This window comes from Paramormyrops kingsleyae, chromosome 10 (genome assembly GCF_048594095.1).
Source record: "Paramormyrops kingsleyae isolate MSU_618 chromosome 10, PKINGS_0.4, whole genome shotgun sequence".
Taxonomy (NCBI): Eukaryota; Metazoa; Chordata; class Actinopteri; order Osteoglossiformes; family Mormyridae; genus Paramormyrops; species Paramormyrops kingsleyae.
The window spans coordinates 16,882,636-16,904,576 of NC_132806.1; the positions used below are offsets into that span (position 1 = coordinate 16,882,636).

The 21,941-nt window shown below is 42.0% G+C and overlaps 1 protein-coding gene across 1 annotated transcript; it reads right to left on the bottom strand.

Annotated features, from left to right (window-relative positions):
* Positions 1–6,924: 6,924 nt before the first annotated feature.
* Positions 6,925–21,724, bottom strand: LOC140593121 (amino acid transporter heavy chain SLC3A2-like). Its single transcript, XM_072717041.1, has 8 exons — positions 21,564–21,724; positions 21,245–21,435; positions 8,729–8,902; positions 8,512–8,606; positions 8,267–8,406; positions 7,751–8,066; positions 7,461–7,532; positions 6,925–7,366 (listed from the first exon to the last, which is right to left on the bottom strand). The coding sequence occupies exons 1-8, from the start codon at positions 21,722–21,724 to the stop codon at positions 7,019–7,021; spliced, it is 1,497 nt and encodes a 498-aa protein (XP_072573142.1). The 3' UTR covers positions 6,925–7,018.
* Between the last annotated feature and the right edge of the window lie 217 nt (positions 21,725–21,941).

A 21,941-nucleotide genomic window follows, 5' to 3' on the forward strand; every position in this document is an offset into this window, starting at 1 on the left:
GTGCCCACCTACATATGTGTCTGTGTTTGGTGCGTCATGGAGAGCAAAATGAGGTAGCTGATAAGAGAATTTCCCCACGGGGATCAATAAAATTTAATTTCATGATACTAGTAGTACTTTTGATACAAATACACAAATACTATTAATCCCCAAGTCATGGTCCTTCGGCAGAATTTGTTTCTGTTGTATGAGAGCGAGAGGAACAGAAGCAGTATATTATCACCTCGGCTGTGAACATCTGGTCAGTCCAAGAAGTTCCTCTTTGTTTACAGGAACTGGATCAGCATGTCAGGGGGACGTGGGCACATGCAACGGTGGGAACGTTTACACAAACGTCGTTAGCAAACGTGACAAAAGGGAAGCCACCAAAGAACATGAATTTGGATGAGTTTTAAATAGTTTGCTCAAAATAGATTAGAATCAATTCGTAAGCTTCCAAAAAAAAGAGAAACAAACAAACTCGGTGGAAGGGAACCTTCCTGCCTGTTGTTAACACTAAGCAAGTTATTTGCTCTGACATACATAGTCACACCTGTATCACCTCATGCCTTCCTCTTCCTGCCCAGACTGTTAACGGCATATGGCATTTAGCCAACAAGACGTTCACACACACAGGCACACGCATACACACACACACAAGCACACGCATACACACACACACACACAAGCACACGCATACACACACACACACAGGCACCCGCACACACACACACACACAAGCACACGCATACACACACACACACAGGCACACGCACACACACACACACACACAAGCACACGCATACACACACACACACACACAGGCACACGCATACACATACACACGCAAAAATATAATGTACCAAAAACTGGATGTTGCTGACCTCTTTGTGGCCCTTCCCATAAGTACAATCAATCCTCCAGCATTATAATATTGAACATTTTCCATTTACTTTTGTTAGAAAAATTAATGTTTTATACGTTTTATTTATAAAATAGAATTCAACAACCATCCTGAAAAAGGCGGGAAACGACAGAACACAGAAAATCCTTTGATGTGAAGATTCTTTCAAACAAAAGCTGAAGAATCTCCTGTGACGATATTTTTATAGATTATTCAGAAGCAGTTTTTTCTGTTTACAATGCCTCATCTTTTTAGATGGAATTACTTATTTAAACAAAACGCATTAACAAGACAGCAACTGGATTACTATGTGGGGACAACAATAGGTTATGTCTGTTTTGTGCATTAAATTCTCTTAAAACAAACCTATACCATTATCCCTCTTCCACCAAACTTTACAGTTGGCACAATGTGGTCAGGCAGGGTAACGTTCTCCTGGCATCTGCCAATCCCAGACTCACCCATCTGACTGCCCGATAGAGATTACTAGCTTCTGCCTATCTATCCACACATAAAACATCAGTTTGTTCCTCTTTGCAACTTTGAATCCTAACCACTATTTCATGCACAGTAATAAGGTACAGGATGACAGAGCTGGGTTAGGTCATTAACATAGCCCTCATTAGAGAGCATACATCCCTGGTTTTACTGAAGTAGTCATATTTATGTGTGTAATCAAGGCTTGCTCTGCATTAGCCACTCTCCAGAACATCTTCTTACCGTAAGTACTTGCTCTGTTAAGTGTTAAATACATGAATAGTAGAAAATTACAGAATATTCAATAGTTTAGACGTAATGGGGGGACGAAAATGAATACGTAAAGTGAAAATGAATTGGCTTTATGGTGGGAGAGGCCTGCAAAGGCGTGCATAGATTTAGTTTTTTGTTTTTTCCCTCCTTTGTTTTATTTCTGTGGTCTACTTCTGTAGTGAAGTCAAAAATATTATTTTTAACATACTGAAGGTATTATGGTAAGGCTCACCACACATGCACACAACTGGATTTCACGTCGTACAGAAAAACAGGGCCCAACAATCAAATTAAAAAATAAGTTGTTGTAAACAAAAATTAAAAAATGAAAACGAGCATCTATATTTCCATTGGGGAAAAGAAATTGCGTTCTAATTTTTGACATTTGGGGATTTTCACGCAGCAGCTTTTCAAACCTACCGGTGACTGAACAAAGATCAACACTTCAGTAGGCTGAGCTGCAGATAATCAGTCCTTCAATCAGTCACATATGACTCTGAGCATGTCAAAAATGACTAGGTGAATTGTTATAGCCCATGTAAACATGTATTCAAAGAAATCATAATCATAAAGCGATAAAAATACAAGAAGGTAAGACATTTCTGTCATACTGCAATCAAATTAACAGCATTCTTTTACTCTCCCAAATGGGAAATTTTGGGGTGATGTACACACCTACGGCAGGAGGAAGCTTTTTAAATACAATAGACAGTCATAATCAAACAACTCCATAAATACTGTGTTGTCAGAGAATACAGTACATGCAGGTCATAAAGGTGAAGGCAGAAAGCAAGGTGCCAGTTACTTGTGAAAGCTGAGCAGGTTAATGCCGGTGGTTTGAAGGAACACTTTGCAATAGAATGTAAGTAACTTCAATAAATCCCCTAAAGGAAGCACTGCAGTTTCTCAGTACATGGGACGGTAATGAAAATCAAGATTACATCGGCTTCATGTTCAGCCCGTTTGATGTCAGTTTCTGTGAGCCTCTTCTGGTGCTCATTTTCCTGGCCAGATTTGCTATCTTCTTCATATATCTTATTTCTGAGTATTCCACCTTTCCATAAAACTGAAACTGATGCTTTTGTTTAAAAAATAATGTGTCACTCAATATACTAATGTTGCAAATGTATTGTGGGAAAAAAAAAAGACGTGATCGAAATTTTAATAAAATGAAGCATCTTTAAGATGAAATATAGATGCAAGTACCTTTGTCCCAGGCCGGTGTGCTTAATTATTTATTTAATTTAATCAGTAACGGGTTTGAAAACTCCTTGGTTTTTCTTGGTTATTTGTTTACCAGTGGAAGACTGAATTACATCAAACAGCAAAATTAATCAGTGGTTAAGTCTTATGGGGCTAGGAAATCAAGCTCTAAAGTATTCACTACATTTTTGTCATTTCTTTGAGACACATTTACTGTAATTACTGTCCCAGCCTTTAAGCAATGCCAAAACAAAATGACATTAAGTTCCATTTATCCAACATGACTTGGGATTTTCAAACCCATTTATAGAGATATTTGTCCATTGGAGTAATTCAATTAAAACAAGTCTTCCAGGACTTGATACATCATCCTAACCATTACTATACATGCCGCTACTGTGAACAGTGCATCTCTTCATCTTCTAGATGCTCATTCTGGTCTGGGTCAATCGGGGAGGGTCAACATAAGACACGAGCCTGCAAATGCTCGTGCAAATGCAGTCATTACAGGTACAATCATCACCATGCATTATGGGTAATTCAGAGATGACGTTTCGCCTAAGTGTGAGCTACAGTAAGAAACCCATGAGACATGCAAACTCCTCAAGAATTGGGCAGAGGTGGGATTCAAAGTCCCAGTCCTAGAGGTGTGAAGCAACCGTGCTGCCCTCCGCAGGGGCAGATCTTTGGGGTGGCCAGGGTTGGCCGTGACTCCCCCCCCCCCCAGGTAAATACATGGCCTCCCCTGTTGCCATTCCATTTCAGGATAATAAAAGCAAAATATGCATTATTTTATTTTCTAACTGGTGCAGCCAAAAGCAGAGAAATAAGTGACCCCTGATGGCCACCGCAATCAATATATTCTGGTGCTGCCACTGACCCTCTGAAACAGCATAAACACTGTTAACAGCTCGTTAAAGAAGCTTGTGGTTGACTGGCTGAAAAAGTTGAATTTTGGAGACACCTTGTGGTGCAAAGATAGAGCTGTGTTTTTTAAAATGTAGGTCATTATGAGGACTGGTGGAGGTGGGACAGTCCAGTCATTACATCATAAACTGGCCAGTTACATGGGAAACTTACCAACATTTCTGATCATAAACAAATTCTTATTCATTATTAAGAAGTCATCCCTGATGATTGATATATTTGTTTATGTACAGTATATGGACAAAAGTATTGGGACAGCTGGCCATTACATCTACATGATTTTTTTATGACATCACATTCTAAATCCATAGGCATCAATATAGAGCTGGTCCCCCCTTTGCAGCTAGAAAAGCTGCCATTCTTCTAGGAAGGTTTTCCACAAGATTTTGGAGTGTGACTGTGGGAATTTTTGCCCATTCATGCAGAAAAGCATTTGTGAGGTCAGGCACTGATGTTGGACATGAAGGCCTGGCTCACAATCTCCGTTCTAGTTAATCCCAAAGGTGTTATTTCGGGTTGAGCTAAGGGCTCTGTGTTGGCCGGGCAAGTTTTTCCACATCCAGCTCACCCAACCATGTCTTTATGGACCTTGTGTTATGCACTGGGGCACAGTCATACTGGAACAGAGAAAGGCCTTCCGCAAACTGTTCCCACAAAGTTGGAAGCATACGATTCTCTAAAATGTTGTGGTATGTTGAAGCATTAAGAGTTCCCTTCACTGGAACTAAGGGGCCCAGCCCAACCCCTGAAAAACAACCCCATACGTTATCCCTCCTCCACCAAACTTTACAGTGGGACAATGCAGTCAGGCAGGTAATGTTCTCCTGGCATCTACCAAACCCAGACTTGTCTATCAGACTGCCAGACAGAAGCGTGATTTGTCATTCCACAGAACACGTTTCCACTGCTCCAGTGTCCAGTGGCGGTGTGCTTTACACCACTGCATCTGACGCTTGAGGTGATGTGAGGCTTGGATGCAGCTGCCCGGCCATGGAAGCCCATTCTGTGAAGCTCCTGGCACAGTGTTTGTGCTGTGGTTAATGCCAGAGGAAGTTTGGAACTTTGCAGTTAACGAGCCAATGGAGCATTGGTGACTTTCACACACCGTGAGCCTCAGCATTTGGTGACCCTGCGCTGTTACTTTACATGGTCGGCCACTTCCTGGCTGAGTTTCTCTTGTTCCTAAACACTTCCATTTCGCAATAATACCACTTAAAGTTGAGAGTGGAACATCTAGCAGGGAAGAAATTTCATGAACTGACTTATTGCAAAGGTGGCATCTTATGAATTCACTGAGCTCTTCAGAGTGACCGATTCTTTCACAAACGTTTGTAAACCTGACTGCATGGCTAGGTGCTTGATTATATACCCGTGTCAATGGATCTGAATCAAATGCTTGAATTCAATAATTAAGAGGTATCCCAATACTTTTGTCCGTATATTGTATATACTTAAATATCTGTATTTTATATAATCGGCTGGCCATATAAAGCAATAGATATCTATAGAAGAATAATGGTTGAAATATGAGCAGTGCAATAAATGACCAAGGTCATGCTGAGGTGTTCTTGGGTGGGAGGTGCTAAAAAAAGCCCATGTATTATGAGCAGAAAAGGCAGGAATATACTGTAAGTGTATCAGATTAATTGTGCACGTAAATCCAAGTTGAAATGTTCTATATATAAATTCCCAGTACCTTCTCATATCTACATTGTGTGTGTGTGTGTGTGTGTGTGTGTGTGGGGGGGGGGGGGGCGGGTATGTGGCACCCAAGCACTTCAAGTAATTCACCATTCTTTTCCAGAAAAGTGCTGGATAAATGAAATCCATAAATGAATTTCTTTATATTTATAATGAAACAACTCTAAACTAGAAATTAAAGTGGCGCTTGGGGGCGGAGAACTGACCTGCAGTGAGTTGCAGTGCCTGCAGTATAAATTTCACTGATTCAACCAGTCTGAATAGGGAAAAGGAGTCATTTTCCTTTTTGGCGCTGCATGTACTGCAATGAGCATAGGAGAAATAAAAACAAATATAAAGCCAAATCAAGCTTCCGGGATAGACTCCGGACCCCCCGCGACCCAGAAGGATAAGCGGGTTGGAAACTGGATGGATAAAGACAAATCAAACCAATGTCAAGCGATCTCAGGCATAAGTGTCCATCCTCAAAGACCTTGGCATTCCTGTTCCCACCTTGTCATGTTATTGAGAAGGTTAATTTCAATTTCAATTTCAATTTCAATTTCAAAAAACTTTATTTGTCCCCGAGGGGCAATTTAAAAGGCATAGAGGAGCAACGCACACAAATAACAGTAGTAACATTAAACGCAACCGATGACACACAGACACACAATAAACTATGAACATAATAAATGACTAAAAGTACAGAGGCAATAGTATGCATGATGGAGAAAGTGGGGGGGGGGGGGGAAAGGCTCATGACCAAGACTTGATCAAAGACTGCAGGGAAAGATTGTTTCAGTAGTGGAGGAAGCACCTTGATCATCTGATCTACAGCAAGAAGGTACAATTGTTTCAACTCACACATCTGTTGCCAGCTTTATGATAGAAGATCCAGTAGGACCCCATTGCGGAGAGAATAAGTCTGACTGGACTTTGCCAAAACAAATCATATCCTATGGAAAGATGAGACCAAAATAGATCTTCTTGGTAAAGCATGCCATGTCTATGTTTACAGGAAACAAAATGAAGCCTTGCAAGTAAAGAACACCTTCCTTTCAGCAGAACATGGGGGATCAGTGATGTTTTGTAGTTGCTTTTTCTCTGGCACTTGAACATGTGCAAGGTAACATGAAATTAGAACTTGAATAGCAGTGAATCTCTCTCCCTCTCTCTGTCATTCATGTGTCACACACACACACACACACACACACACTAGGTTTTTGGTTGCCACTTTCACAGTTAAGTGTTCAAACTAAAACACGCTTGTTGAAAAGACAAAGGTGATTCAAGTCTCCTGTTTGTACCCTTTGTTAATATATAGCCTAACTGTCATCCTGTTTTTCCTTCCCTACTTATTTTCTGGAATGTTCTATCCTCAAATCAAAAAACTGAGAGGCACCATTAAGAATGTTTAGCACTGCTGCACCAAATTCGAGATCAGTGGATATTCTGGCGAGCACAAAATGAGACATATAAAGTAAGATGCTAGACATTATATTTAATTCATATTCCAAACCATCCACCCCACCCAGTAACATGAAAGCACTGGGAACTCAAACAGAATGTTAGCGACTAAGCAGTATAGGGGAAGTGCAGCAGTAAGGCCTCCTCCGCCTCTAGCTTGAGGTCTCCCAGCTGCACGGATTTCTCTGGGGGGTGGGTTTTGGGGTCAGTGCTGAGCAGCACAGTGGCATGCTCGGGCAGGTGGGCATGAGACAGACGCAACGTGACGGACTTCTTCCCCCAGTTGAGGGCCGTCAGGTAGCGTTCGCTCTGGTCCCACTGCCGCAAGAAGGCCAGAGAGGTTGTGCTATTGTGAAGGAGCAGGAAGTCCCCATGTTGTAGGGAGCGCTCTTTCCCCCGCAAGTCGCTCAGGATCTTGAAGAAGGAGTGGCAGGACCGGCGGTGCTCACTCATCATCTGTGGGAGAGAGGATGTGAGTGATGTGAGCTGTGTTTACGCTTATACATACAGAGCGGAGACGCACACACAGAAGTAAATACACACACCCTACCTTCACGGTCTCATTCTTCTCCTCTGTATGCTCCAGTGAATCCCAAACCATCTTGGGATTATGTGTAGCGTTCTGGTGAAAGCAGACACAAACTTAAACTCCCACATCACTATGAGAACCAAACGTGACTGAATAAAATGAATGACATGCTCAATTGTTCCGATTATCAAGCCCTCTGACCTAATGTTTCATCCATTACATGCACAATCCTTGCACAAATTTTTTTTCTAGATGATCATAAGCTCAGCATCTTGACAGTATGAACAAACTGAGTCCCTTTCGTTGCTTACCACATCACTCTTCAGACAGATCTCGTCACCGTAGCTGAACACTGGCGTCCCCGGCAGAGTGAACAACAACATCTGGTAGAGCTTCACCAGCGTGGGCCCAACCAATGTGCCAAGGTGCCCCTCAGTCTTGCTGCCTATGTTCCAAGCCAGACCAGTCTGGTTGCGTGACTCATACAGCTGCTGGATGGCCTGAGCCCACTGACCACCAGTGACATTGGGCTGCAGAACCCTGGAGAGCAGCAGGTCCACTGTGGAAATGTTATGGAGCGTAGATACAGCTGCTGAAGTGTTCTGCATGCTCACCCCAATTAAGACCCTGAAAGATGCAAAGGTTACCTTTAGACACCAAAAGGCAGGTTTTACAAACTCCCCTTTTCACATGCACCAATATCCCAACGCAAGTCATACCATCCACTGTACATGTGGCTACATCCAGCAGCTTTTTAACAAGCATAATACCAGGGCTGCCCAAAGACTCACGTTAAACACAAATGATCATGAAACACAAGTGCCCACCTTTGCTTTGCCCCATCAGTTCTGTTGTCCTTAATAGTGTTCTTCAGACTATGCCATATACTTTGATCCACAAAATTTTCATCGATTCCACCCAGCTGAAATCCATCCACTCCCAAATCCATCCAGTGGGACATAGCGACCTTAAAAAGGTTGGGGGGGGGGGGGTTAGACTGTACATTAACACTTTCCAAAAAATTATATATAATTTCACTCAAAACGGGTCAGTCTTTAAATCTGATCCTCACCTTCAGGTTTTTAGCAACGCTGGGCACCTGGATTTTATCAAACCAGAGCTTGCTGCCCTTGTAATTTGGTGTCAAATCCAAGACCACAGAAAGGCCTGTCAGAGAAGCAGTGGCATACAGTTACTATTTAAACTGAACATAACCGCACATTTTATTAGATGGTGGAATAAAAAGAAAATAAGAGCTAACAAGCATTAGCAGATACTCAAACACTCACCCTTCTTGTGAGCCTTGTCCACCAGGCTCTCAAAGTCCCCGTTCGTCCCCACCTCAGGGTTTATGGCCATAAAGTTTAGTGTGTTTGGTTGGTCCTTCTGGACAGTGTGAAGAGGTCCCATTACCACACCCTTCACCTTTAACTGAGACAGGTCGTCTATTTTCTCCACCACTCCTGCAAAGGAATGAGCATGAAAATATATTTTTTCCCAATATCTAACATGCATCAACCCATATTGCTGGACTGTCTTAATATGCAACTACATAAAACTTCAGAGATCAAGCAAATAGATAGATAGAGAAAAAGAAAGAAAGATAAAATTTGCAGAATCAACAGCCTGTTTAGAAGGTCTGGGTTCTGGTTCATTGGGCAGCTTTCGGCTGACAGCAGTCACAAGGCTGACACAAGACCTCTCCCCAGCCCTTGCCTCCGCTGCAGTCTAAAATGCACCCTCCCAACTTTACCAATAAAAAAAGGTTATGTGGTACACTGGGCAGAGCTTAATGGTGCGTTCGATTATCTCTCTCCAAGTCGGAACTCGGATGAAAACGTCACGAAAAACGTCACTTCCCGTCGGAAACACGCCCCTTTTATGACGTTGAAGTCGGACCAGATTAAAGCTCTCCCCCATCTGTGACGTCATAAGCGGATATGGGCGTATCCTTTGTTCTGATTGGTCGGGGGGAGGGGGTTTTGGCCAAATGGTTATCATACATGCTTATGCCACGTGTTGCCGATAGGGGGACGTATGGTTTGAGGAGATAAGGGTTGTCGTTAAACTTTAATAGAATAAAAATACATTACATGTATTTTATTAATGTGTTATTTTTAATTACGTTTTTAAGAAATAATAAAACATATAGCAGGATGAACGTAAGGCAAAACTTTAGTGTTACATTTAAAAAGAAAGAAAGAAAAGCAGATGGAATTTAAACAAGTAGAGACATGCCCGAGCAAAACACCGTATTTTAAACAAACGACACAAGTCCCAAACTTTTAAACAAACGAAACAAGAGCAAATGCTGAGTTTTAAACAAGCACAAATATTTTAACCAAGTTTTTAAAAGAAGAAAGCGCTTAAACCCATTACATTTAACCAACGTGTTTAAAGAAGAAGAAGAAAAACTTTTAGCGATATTTACCAGTGTTAGGTTGAAGAAAACATTTAACCAGCAAACATTTTAGCCCCACAACTATGCTGAGGGTCTGCTCAGTGGTTTTGAATATGACTGTCCAGAACTCAGATAATTGAGGGGCAGAGCCAAAACATAGTTCTATCTCCTCTAGTCCTCTAACACGCCTGCGCGGTATTCCAACATCCGATACCATGCCACCTTTACTGGTTAGACATCTCATCCTTTAAACTGGAGGCACGACATCCCCTCCAACATATGGTGGGTGTATACAAAAAGTTTTACGAATGTTACGAATTTCATTGCAGGGTCTTCCCATCTAGTACTTAAACAGCATCAGCCTCCTCTAGTGTTAGAACCTGGTCTTTGATAAGGTCTTTAAGGACCCCCCAATTCTGGTTGCCGTTAGGGAAATGGGGATACAGCATTTGCACAAAGTGTCCGCTTTGAAATAAATTAAACATATGATTCTTTGGCAGGCTATACTTGACTGATAGGATTGTGACTGTTGTAAAGACCCCATCCTCATATAAACTATTAATAGTGTTGAGCCAATGTTTTCTGGCCATTTAAGAATGGCAGCAAAAGTTATTTATACCTTTAAACATTAACAAAACCGTTAATGTCTTTTCTTTAAAATTTTAAAGTCTATTTCTGTCTGGTTTTTCGCGATAAGTTGCGTGAACGCCTGAGTTAGTGTGTTTTGGGGGCTTGGATACACATCGAGGTCCTGACAGAAATAATTATGTCTGCTTTCACAGCCCTAAAGTTAAACTCTAAAGCCCCTGACCATCCATTGTAAGTTATGTCACTTGCCTGATTCCGCAGTTCCTACACCCCCTACCCTTCTATGGCTTGTGAGATAAGAAAGCCCCCCCCCTTCTGTCTGCCTGGTCGATCATCTCTAGCAGCTATTTAGGTGCTTCCTCAAATCTTGTTGCCTAAATGACTTATATCACACTCATACTAATTTAAAATTATGCTATAACGAAATGATCCTTATGCATTTTAAGAAAAACTTAAACTATATATGTCTGGTGTTTTTGATTCAGTTTGATGATCAACCTCTAAAGGCCACTTCTTTAAATTTCTTAGCAAAATACCGAAATAACAGTTACTGCTAAACTGTTTTATTCCTTGTTTGAATCATCAGTGGCTATGCCCTGCTCATTTTCAAAGAGAGTGGCATGTCGCCTCTTGACGAAACTTTTGTGAAGCAAAGCTAATTCTTGACCGTTCCCCATACCTCCCCCTCAACCCATCCTTGACTCGTGCTACAACTTCACACTTCTGCATGCCTGGGGTGCCTTGTAACGGCTATAGTGTGAATCAGTATCCTCTAATGTGTTGTAAAACAAAACTATCTCATATAATTTCACCGTAAAACATGATGACAGTGTTTTTACCATTACAAAATAATGCATTATTATATAAAATAGCACGTTGACAAGCACAACTAATGTTTTTTATCCCTTAAATTAAGATAACTAAGGCATTATTCTACCAAAGATTTAAAAATGTTTCGATGTATGTTGATATATACCGCTCACGAGTTCCTACCATTCTTGTTGCCTAATTGATTTATATCACACTCATCCTAATTTAAAATTTCGCTATGACAAAACAATCCTTATGCAATTTTAAGAAAAGCGTGAACTATATACACTCACCTAAAGGATTATTAGGAACACCTGTTCAATTTCTCATTAATGCAATTATCTAATCAACCACTCACATGGCAGTTGCTTCAATGCATTTAGGGATGTGGTCCTGGTCAAGACAATCTCCTGAACTCCAAACTGAATGTCAGAATGGGAAAGAAAGGTGATTTAAGCAATTTTGAGCGTGGCATGGTTGTTGGTGCCAGACTGGCCGGTCTGAGTATTTCACAATCTGCTCAGTTACTGGGATTTTCACGCACAACCATTTCTAGGGTTTACAAAGAATGGTGTGCAAAGGGAAAAACATCCAGTATGCGGCAGTCCTGTGGGCGAAAATGCCTTGTTGATGCTAGAGGTCAGAGGAGAATGGGCCGACTGATTCAAGCTGATAGAAGAGCAACTTTGACTGAAATAACCACTCGTTACAACCGAGGTATGCAGCAAAGCATTTGTGAAGCCACAACACGCACAACCTTGAGGCGGATGGGCTACAACAGCAGAAGACCCCACCGGGTACCACTCATCTCCACTACAAATAGGAAAAAGAGGCTACAATTTGCACGAGCTCACCAAAATTGGACAGTTGAAGACTGGAAAAATGTTGCCTGGTCTGATGAGTCTCGATTTCTGTTGAGACATTCAAATGGTAGAGTCAGAATTTGACGTAAACAGAATGAGAACATGGATCCATCATGCCTTGTTACCACTGTGCAGGCTGGTGGTGGTGGTGTAATGGTGTGGGGGATGTTTTCTTGGCACACTTTAGGCCCCTTAGTGCCAATTGGGCATCGTTTAAATGCCACGGCCTACCAGAGCATTGTTTCTGACCATGTCCATCCCTTTATGACCACCATGTACCCATCCTCTGATGGCTACTTCCAGCAGGATAATGCACCATGTCACAAAGCTCGAATCATTTCAAATTGGTTTCTTGAACATGACAATGAGTTCACTGTACTAAAATGGCCCCCACAGTCACCAGATCTCAACCCAATAGAGCATCTTTGGGATGTGGTGGAACGGGAGCTTCGTGCCCTCGATGTGCATCCCACAAATCTCCATCAACTGCAAGATGCTATCCTATCAATATGGGCCAACATTTCTAAAGAATGCTTTGAGCACCTTGTTGAATCAATGCCACGTAGAATTAAGGCAGTTCTGAAGGCGAAAGGGGGTCAAACGCCGTATTAGTATGGTGTTCCTAATAATCCTTTAGGTAAGTGTATGTCTGGTGTTTTTTTATAAGGCGCGTGACGTTGTGGCTGTTAGGGGCCCTGTAATACCCATTTTGTTAAGGCGCCCCTACTGTCGGCTAGAGAAAATTACAACTGCTTCGCTGGGGCTACCCTTGAGTGCGCGCTTGTGCGTGTACCCGTGGTTTTGCGGCGGCGCTTGTGGGGTGTTCGCCTTATTTCTGTAGTTAAGGCTGAATTTTTATACCGATTTAACAAATACAGCTAAAGTTTTTTATATACCTTTAAACATGAACAAAAACAGTTAATGTCTTAAGTAGCTGAACCCCGTTCCCCCCACTGCGACCATTAGCTGTCTGGCATATCTAAACAAGTGAAACAATGCTAGACCGAATAATTTCACCCTAAAAACATGCTGGCTACGCTTTAACTGACATAAAATAGCACATTTGCTTAAAATAACAAAACACAGCTATTGTTTTTACCATTTAAAAACGCAATACCCTCTTTCATCTCTAGCTAGAAAAGATTGACAAGACCCAGAGCACGGTTAAAATTACACTACTAAAAGTTTTATTATCCTTAAAACGCATTTAAACCAGTACATTAATAAACATCTGCAATGTATTTTATTCTTTAAAAGACTAATGACCCCCGTTTTGCTGGCATGTACTGTACCGTATATGCTATGGCTACGGTCGGTCATGTCGCTTCATCACGCGTCCCCCGAAAAACATCGCTCACGGCATAATAGAGGGCTTGCGGCCATTCGTCGCCTGACATGTCTAAACATGTTGGCTGTGTTTTTACTGGCACAAAATTACACATTTGCTTAAAATGACACGTTAAGAAACAACTATTTTTTACCATTTAAAACCGCCAGACCCTCTTTCGTCTCTAGCTAGAAAAGATCGATCGCGCCCAGAGCACCGTTACAAGCACGCTGATAAATAAAATGCTATTTACCCTTAAAATGCATTAAAAATGATTCGTTAATAATAAACATGTATGTATTTTATTCTTTTAAAGACTATTGGCCCGCTTTGGTGCCTCGATCCTTTAAAATGTACATGTGGTGAGCCAATTTGTCCCCATTTATGAATGACAGCTAAAGTTTTTTATACCTTTAAACATTAACAAAATCAATTAATATCTTTTCTTTAAAGTCTATTTCTTTCGCGATAAGCTGTGTGAGCGCCTAAGTTGGCGTGCTCTGGGTCTGCATACATGTCGTTCTCCTGACAAATAATTACGCCTGATTTCACAGACCTGGGGCCTCATGTATAAACGGTGCTTACGTACAAAAATGTTGCGCACGCCCGTTTCCACGCTCAGGTTGAGATGTATAAAAACTAAACTTGGCGTACCGCCACGCACATTCTCACGGCAACCCCAGCCAAGGCGTACGCAAGTTTCTGCTCAATTTGGCAAAATGGAGGCACCTACTGGCAAAAGAGTGCTACTGCAGTTTCACTGTGTCAGACTCACAATCATGACGCTGACTTTATCAAATACACCAACATTAATTGTATGTTGTTTACAAATGTACGGCAGCTGATTTTTTTTAATCAATTTGTAACAATAAAACGGTGCAGAAAATGACCGAACTATTACAACTACCATGGCAGCTCTTGCGTTATTGGAAGACATAGCTTATAATGATGATGATGACTGACTTCTAAGTCGATTAAGATTTCCAAGAGCAATCCTTTTGGAGCTGTGTGCTAAACATTACAGTATTACAAAAGCAGACGATGAGGAATTACGCTATAGGCTACCTGTTCCTTTACAAGTTCTGTCCACTCGCGGGTTCTTAGCCACAGGTGCTTTTCAGCGAGAACTTGAGGACCGATCGGGTATTTCTCAATTCTGAGTCGCGCCATGCTGGCTGTATGGGACGGCATAATTCGCTTGTCACCCAGATATATAAAATTTCCTTACACTGTGGTTGAACAGGCAAATATTAAAGCGCAATTTGCAGCGATGTCCGGTTTTCCCAACGTAGTCGAAGCTATCGACTGCGCGCACATTGCTATAACCTTCAGTGAACGAATTTGCTTATGTAAATGGAAAGCACTTTCACTCTATTAATGTACTCTATTAATGTATTGGGGGCACCTCTTGTACTGTTGTCTGTAAGAATAAACAAACAGAATAAACGAAAGTAACACCGCATCTGCGCCCTACGCGTTTTTCATAAACATGCAAGTAATTCAAACAAGTATGGTACGAGAAAAAATCACCCGCGATGACATCGGCGTCCCCCTCACCCGATAAAAGTGTGTCCCCAATCATCGCAGCAACTAGTTGCTCAAAGGGTGTGAGACCGAGAATTCCGCTACCTCCGCCTGTGCTGTTAAGACTCTTAAGGTGAGCGACCGCTCGTTTTTCCCGCCGTCGATTTTAATGTCCTACCACTTCTTTTTAATTTCGGCCACCGTGCGAATTTCGGAACCAACACTTTAAACTAACTCCGCCACACTGTGCCACTCCGTAAACTTTCGTTTATTGCTGATGCCACTTATACCACCAAATAATATCACTTTTCTTTTCTCGATTTCTGTTAACATGACCTCCACTTCGCACTCGCTGAAATACTTCTTTTTCCCTCGTGGTTTATCCATTGTTGTTTAAGAACAACGTAGAACAAAGCGGGCGTTTATATAGATTTACATATGCAAATATACATAATTATGGGCGGGTCGGGGGGTGGCTGTGGGCTCGTTCACGTACGTAAAATTTCACGCTCATTCGGATTTATAAAGGGAATGTGCGTAGATCTGTGCTTACGCACAGTTTTATGCATCTGGATTTTTTCTTGCTTACGCACATTCCTAGTTTTGTCCGTACGCCATGTTTTAGTGTGAATTCTACGCACGTCGTTATACATGAGGCCCCTGGAGTTAAACTCTAAAGCCCTGACCCCTGTACGTTTGATTGTACGCGTGCGCGTGAACAAGTATTTACTGAAAAAATGTGTTTATTTAAATAACTAATGCTTTATTCTGTCAAAGTTTTAAAATATGTTTTTGACGCTTGATGCTGCTTACTATATTTCCTATACGGACCTACTCCCCGGATGGTTTTTCGCGATGAGCTGCGTGAACGATTAAGTTAGTGTGTTATGGGGCTTGGACACACATCGCGGTCCTATACTTTCACGGCCCTGAAGTTAAACTCTAAAGCCCTGATAGCAAAATACAACTAAATACGTCTTTTAAGTTATTTACTCGTTTTCATTACCTATCCGTTGGTGAAATTAGCTAAATGTTGCTATGGTTTTTCACGATGAGCTGCGTGAACGACTGTACGCTCATTTTAAAAAGGATTGTTGCCAACTCCTCAGCAAGGAATGTCGCTATTGGTTGTCCCAAAAGTCGCTAGAAGTCGTTAAATGACGCCATCGCCTAATTTGCATAATGTGCAGGTAATTATAATGGACGCTGTAGGAGAGAGGAATAATGTCGTGGGAAAGACAAAAAGTGGTTAAAAACACCCTAAATAGGTTTAGGACTACAAATGAACTTTCTTCTGTCGATTCTTGTTTTTTTATATCATAACTCCAACCCTCTTCCTATATCCGGGCTTGGGACCGGCAAAAGTGACCCCAAAGAGACACTCTGGCGGAATTACTTATTCTTAAAAACTGTCATACTTGGCGGAGTTTTGGCAATAAGCCAGGGCAGGAAAAGCCAGTGGTGGCTTCGCGCATGCACAATTCATTTGCAGTCTGGACACGGAAAGGTGAACATTTCTTGCTCTGACTGCAGCTGGGCGGGGCTGCTGCGTGAGGACTGTCCGCCTGTGAATGCTTTGGGACGGGAGGGTAGCCCACGGTAGCACCCGCTGCTCGGTGAGGAGAGTAAGAACGATACGTGCTTCCACGTCAGAGTCTCCAATAACACTAGAAAAAGTCGCTAGATTTGTCGCTAGTCGCTTTTTTGAAAACGAGTCGCCAGAGAGGTCTAAAAACTCGCTAAATATAGCGACAAAGCCGCTAAGTTGGCAACACTGCTCAAAGCCAGTGGCCTGTTTGATTCTACCCCCATGTCACCTCCGGCAGGTGCGAAGTTCTGTGCATGCCCGCTGTGATATGCTTGACAGACACGTTTGATGTTTTTAGCCCATAAAATAATATACCATTGCATTGTTCTAACATGGTATGTTGCTAAATACCGTTCACTAGTTCCTACAGCTATTAAATGTATTTCAATAAAATCGGGGCATCTTGTTTAAAATAAAACTAACAAAATACAAGTAAATACATCTTTTGTAAGTTATGTTTTATTCATTTGATTAACCAAACGTAGATGACTAGCTAAATGTCACTAAATGACCCGATGTATGGTGTTAGAGATTGGCTTTATTTAAATTTGAAATATGTTATTTTATACTATTTACAAATAAGTCAGATTAACAAATAGAGTTCATTCTTAGTGGCCTGTTTGATTCTACCCCCATGTTTCCTCCAACAGGTGTGAGCTTCCGTGCATGGCAGCTGTGTTATGCTTGACCGACACGTTTGATGTTTTTAGCCCTTAAAAATAATATGCCCATTGCATTATTCTAACACGGTATGTTGCTAAATACCGCCCACTAGTTCCTACAGCTATTAAATATATTTAAATAAAATCGGGCATCTTGTTTAAAATAAAACTAACAAAATACAAGTAAATGCATCTAGGTCGCCATTTGAACGTGTGTCTGCGTCAGGGCGCATGCGCAAGCTTCGGATTCCCCCACCGTTCTTCATTTGACGCGCAAGTTTTGAACAGGCCGGCAGTACACGGTCGAGCTGCGGGGCTAAAATGTTTGCTGGTTAAATGTTTTCTTCAACCTAACACTGGTAAATATCGCTGAAAGTTTTTCTTCTTCTTCTTTAAACACGTTGGTTTAGGGCTGGGCGATAAAACGATTACGATATGTATCGTGATAGACACGTGATCGATATCAATAAAAAATGTGTTCGATAAAACGTTCAATATTTTTTATTCTTCGTCGGAAGAAAACAGAGGTTGCGAAGCTAGTTTGGATCCGTGCCGGAAACGCAGCTGTCATAAATGGTCGTAGCACAGCAAAACAACTGCTTTATGGAAGTTCTGCCGGTTTTTTGTGAATCACTGTGACGGTCGCCTCGCCCTCCCCCAACGCCGCTCGCCCCCGTCTCCTGAATATTAAGTTATAGGTCTGTATCCTTTCGGTTTGTATGTGTCATGTTGTCTGGTTTTTCGCATATCCCGTGTTTCGTTTCGAGCCTGCCGTGTCTTTGTTTCCCCTTCTCTCTTTCCTCTCTGTGTTTAGGGCGCACTTCCGGGTTCCGGCTCCCTTCACTCCTTCCCTACCTAGTGATCCACTTTCCCTACGTATCGCGTCTTCCTCGTTAGTGTTTGCACGTGTGTCTCGTTCACGTTTTCCTTTAAATAACCCAGTTTGGCCCGGAGTCTTTGTTGGTGTATCACTCATCCCTTGCGTGTGAGTTGGTGCGTTTGGAGTTTTGCTAAATGTTGACCTGGTTTTTCCCGTTCTGCCTGTTTTCTCCTGTTCGTGTTGTCATCTCGTTTTAGGCTCGTGCTCCTCGTTGAATCTCGGACATTGGTCCGATGCCCTGGAATATATCCGACTCTGGTTTTCTGGACTTTGCTTTGTGCCGTGCTATGGAGCACGTGAGGATTGGATTCGCTCGCCCTAAGGACGTGGGAGAGAGTGTTTTGCCCTGTTTTAAAGCACGAGGAGCACGAGCCTCCGGTTTTGGTTTCCTTTTCGTTTTCCTTTGTTACGTTGTGTGTTTAGTCGTCAAGACCACCCGTTCCTGGATTGTTTTTGGATTTTCTTATTAAAGACTTGGTTTTCTGTTACCGTTGTGCGTCCTTCCCTCTTCCCTACACCGCTCGCCCATGACTATCACAAAGCTTCAGACGTCATCTGTATTTGTGTGTTTGACAGTAATTTCTTTTTAAAAAATGAATTTTTTTTTTTTTTTTTAAAAAGCTAATTTTTGCCCTGTTTTGTTTATATACTTGGTCAAAGTAAAAAAACAAATGTTCATCATATTGCCTGGTTTGTGCTGGAAAAAAAACAATATAAGACACTCTATATTTCACATTGCTGAAGTGTTTATATTTTTGTTTAAACATAGTAATGCAAAACACATCAAAATATGCTTGGAGTTTCTAGGGTTAACAAAGGCACTCGCTCTCTGGTAACCTAGCAACGTAGGGAGTGATACGCTAACAGCCAATCATGTACCAGTATCACGTTTGGTTGCGCCATATCGTTGTCTCGTGCTGGTCTGCTGGATTCCTCTTCATAAGCAGAAAATGAGTGCCGCAGCGACCAAGGAAATTGTAAATAAAAGAGGAAAAGTCAGCTCGCCAGTATGGCAGTTTTTTGGATATTATAAGTCTGACCGTAGTCAGACCAATGTCGTCTGCAAATTATGCAAGACCGTCGTCCCCGCCAAGACTGGTAATACCACGAACTTGATGTACCACCTTAGCCGCGCTCACCCTTTGGAGCACAGCCGTATTCAACCAACAACATCTGTAGCTGCAACACCGCACAAGCAGCAGACCACCATGGAGAGGTACTCTGCATCAGTGCCTTATGACAAAGAATCTAAACGGTACAAAGATATAACGGAGGCAGTGGCATATCATATAGCCGAAGACATGCTTCCGCTTAGCACTGTCGAGAAGCCAGGTTATAAAAAGCTTATACACGTGCTTGACCCACGCTATGTTATTCCTGGCCAAAAGTACTTTTCTAAGACTGCCATTCCTAAGCTGTATGTAATGTGCAAAGAATCTGTGCAGCAAGAAATATTGTCAGCCAAGTACTTTGCTACAACCTCTGACCTGTGGTCATGCCGTACTTCTGAGCCATACATTAGCTTGACCATTCACTTCATCGACAATAAATGGGGTTTGAAAACCAGATGCCTTGAGACTGCATACTTCCCTGAAGATCACACAGGAGAAGTGATAGCAGAAGGCTTGAAGGAGGCACTGTTGTCCTGGAGTCTGATTGAAGACAAAATGGTGTGCATCACCACAGACAGCGGGGCAAATGTGGTAAAGGCGACTTCACTGAACAACTGGACACGGCTGCAGTGTTTTGGCCATCGTTTGCACTCTGCTGTTGGTGAGTAGCTTTGTCATTTTAATGCTCGCCATCAATGTTGGTTCCTATAGTGATTTTATTAGCCAGTAATTGAGATTATATATTATGATCTATGGAAGCAGCTTTACACACTGACATGACTCTGTGTGTGTGTGTGTTTCTGTGTGCATGTTTCTGTGTGTGATCTATTATCAGTTATTAACGCTGGCATTGTTTTTCTGCAGGTGCTGCAGGAAAAGATAAAAGAGTGGAGAGGGCTGTAGGTATGTGCAAGAAAGTGGTATCTACCTTTTCTTACTCGTGGAAGAAAAAGAGTGCGCTCTCTAAAGCACAGGAACGTCTCCATCTTCCCACACACCAGCTGGTCACAGAGTCACCAACCAGGTGGGGCTCAAGACAAAAGATGGTGGCAAGGGTCCTAGAGCAACAAAAGGCCATCACTGAAGTTCTGTCTTCTGACAAAAACAACAGGCACCTGATCCCAACGTGGCAGGATATTGACGTCCTTGAGTCAATGCATGCGGCCTTAACTCCTCTCCTGGAGTTCACAGACTCCCTTTCTGGGGAGTCATATGTGACGGTCTCGTACGTGAAGCCTGTGCTCCACCTTTTCCGCTCCAGTTTAGTTTACATTTTAATTATTTGAGTTTTCCATGGTTGTTGACATGTTTAAAATAAAAATGTTTAAATGTAATATATTTTCTCCTGGTCCTTATTTTAAATGGGTCATAAAAAATATCAATAATTATCGATATCGACTGATATGAAACACTCATATCGTGATACAGTTTTCAGCCATATCGCCCAGCCCTACGTTGGTTAAATGTAATGGGTTTAAGCGCTTTCTTCTTTTAAAAACTTGGTTAAAATATTTGTGCTTGTTTAAAGCTCTTGTTTCGTTTGTTTAAAAGTTTGGGACTTGTGTCGTTTGTTTAAAATACGGTGTTTTGCTCGGGCATGTCTCTACTTGTTTAAATTCCATCTGCTTTTCTTTCTTTCTTTTTAAATTTAACACTAAAGTTTGGCCCTAGCTTACGTTCATCCTGCTATATGTTTTATTATTTCCTTAAAAACGTAATTAAAAATAACACATTAATAAAATACATGTAATGTATTTTTATTCTACTAAAGTTTAACGACAACCCTTATCTCCCCAAACCATACGTCCCCCTATCGGCAACACGTGGCATAAGCATGTATAATACCATTTGGCCAAAACCCCCTCCCCCCGACCAATCAGAACAAAGGATACGCCCATATCAGCTTATGATGTCACAGATGGGGAAGAGCTTTAAGCTCCGCCCAATGTACCACATAACCTTTTTTACCAATTAATAATAAAACTTTTCCATCCTACAAGCTGATGTACACCACTGCTTCACCCACATCAGTACTATTGAATATTTTTACCTTTCAGGCCACCCGCCTCAGTGAATACATCCACATCCCAAATCTTGTACAGGGGGCCATAGTTCAACCACTTAATTTCTGGGAGAGATTTGCATCGTGGGGCCTTGACAATGATCACAATGGCCCCAGCCAGCATCCCGATCCAACCAATCCAAAACAGGATCAGAAGAACCCAACGTGTTCTAACCCACCTAAGAGTGGAAGAGACTGTGAGACAAGAAAATCCGAGGACAGCTCACAGTTTTCATTGGTTTGAACTAAAACTAGCTTATGAACATCATAAAAACAGCAGTGAATAATTAAATATCCCATTCCTCACCCCGGTTTCCCAGCAACCTTCATCACCTCCTCTTTTGAAAGACCAGTGAACTTAACATCGGAATCGTCCGCTATCTTCACCGTGACGCTTCCATTTTTCTCGGTACAGAGGGAAGAATTTCCAGTCCTTCCGTCAGTCATCGGCTTTTCCACGTCCTTCATATCGGCTTCCGTAACTTTACTAATTTTCATGTCGATCGGTTTCAATTTACCTAAAAAACGGGTTAATCGTGCTCAGTAGAGATGATAGCAGTAAGGGTTCAGTCCCAAAAAGGCAGCTGGCAGGAGGAAGTGACGTCACAGGCACCCGTCAAGGCAGGTAGCGGCAGCTGCCACTCCGTCACAGGCACCCGTCAAGGCAGGTAGCGGCAGCTGCCAC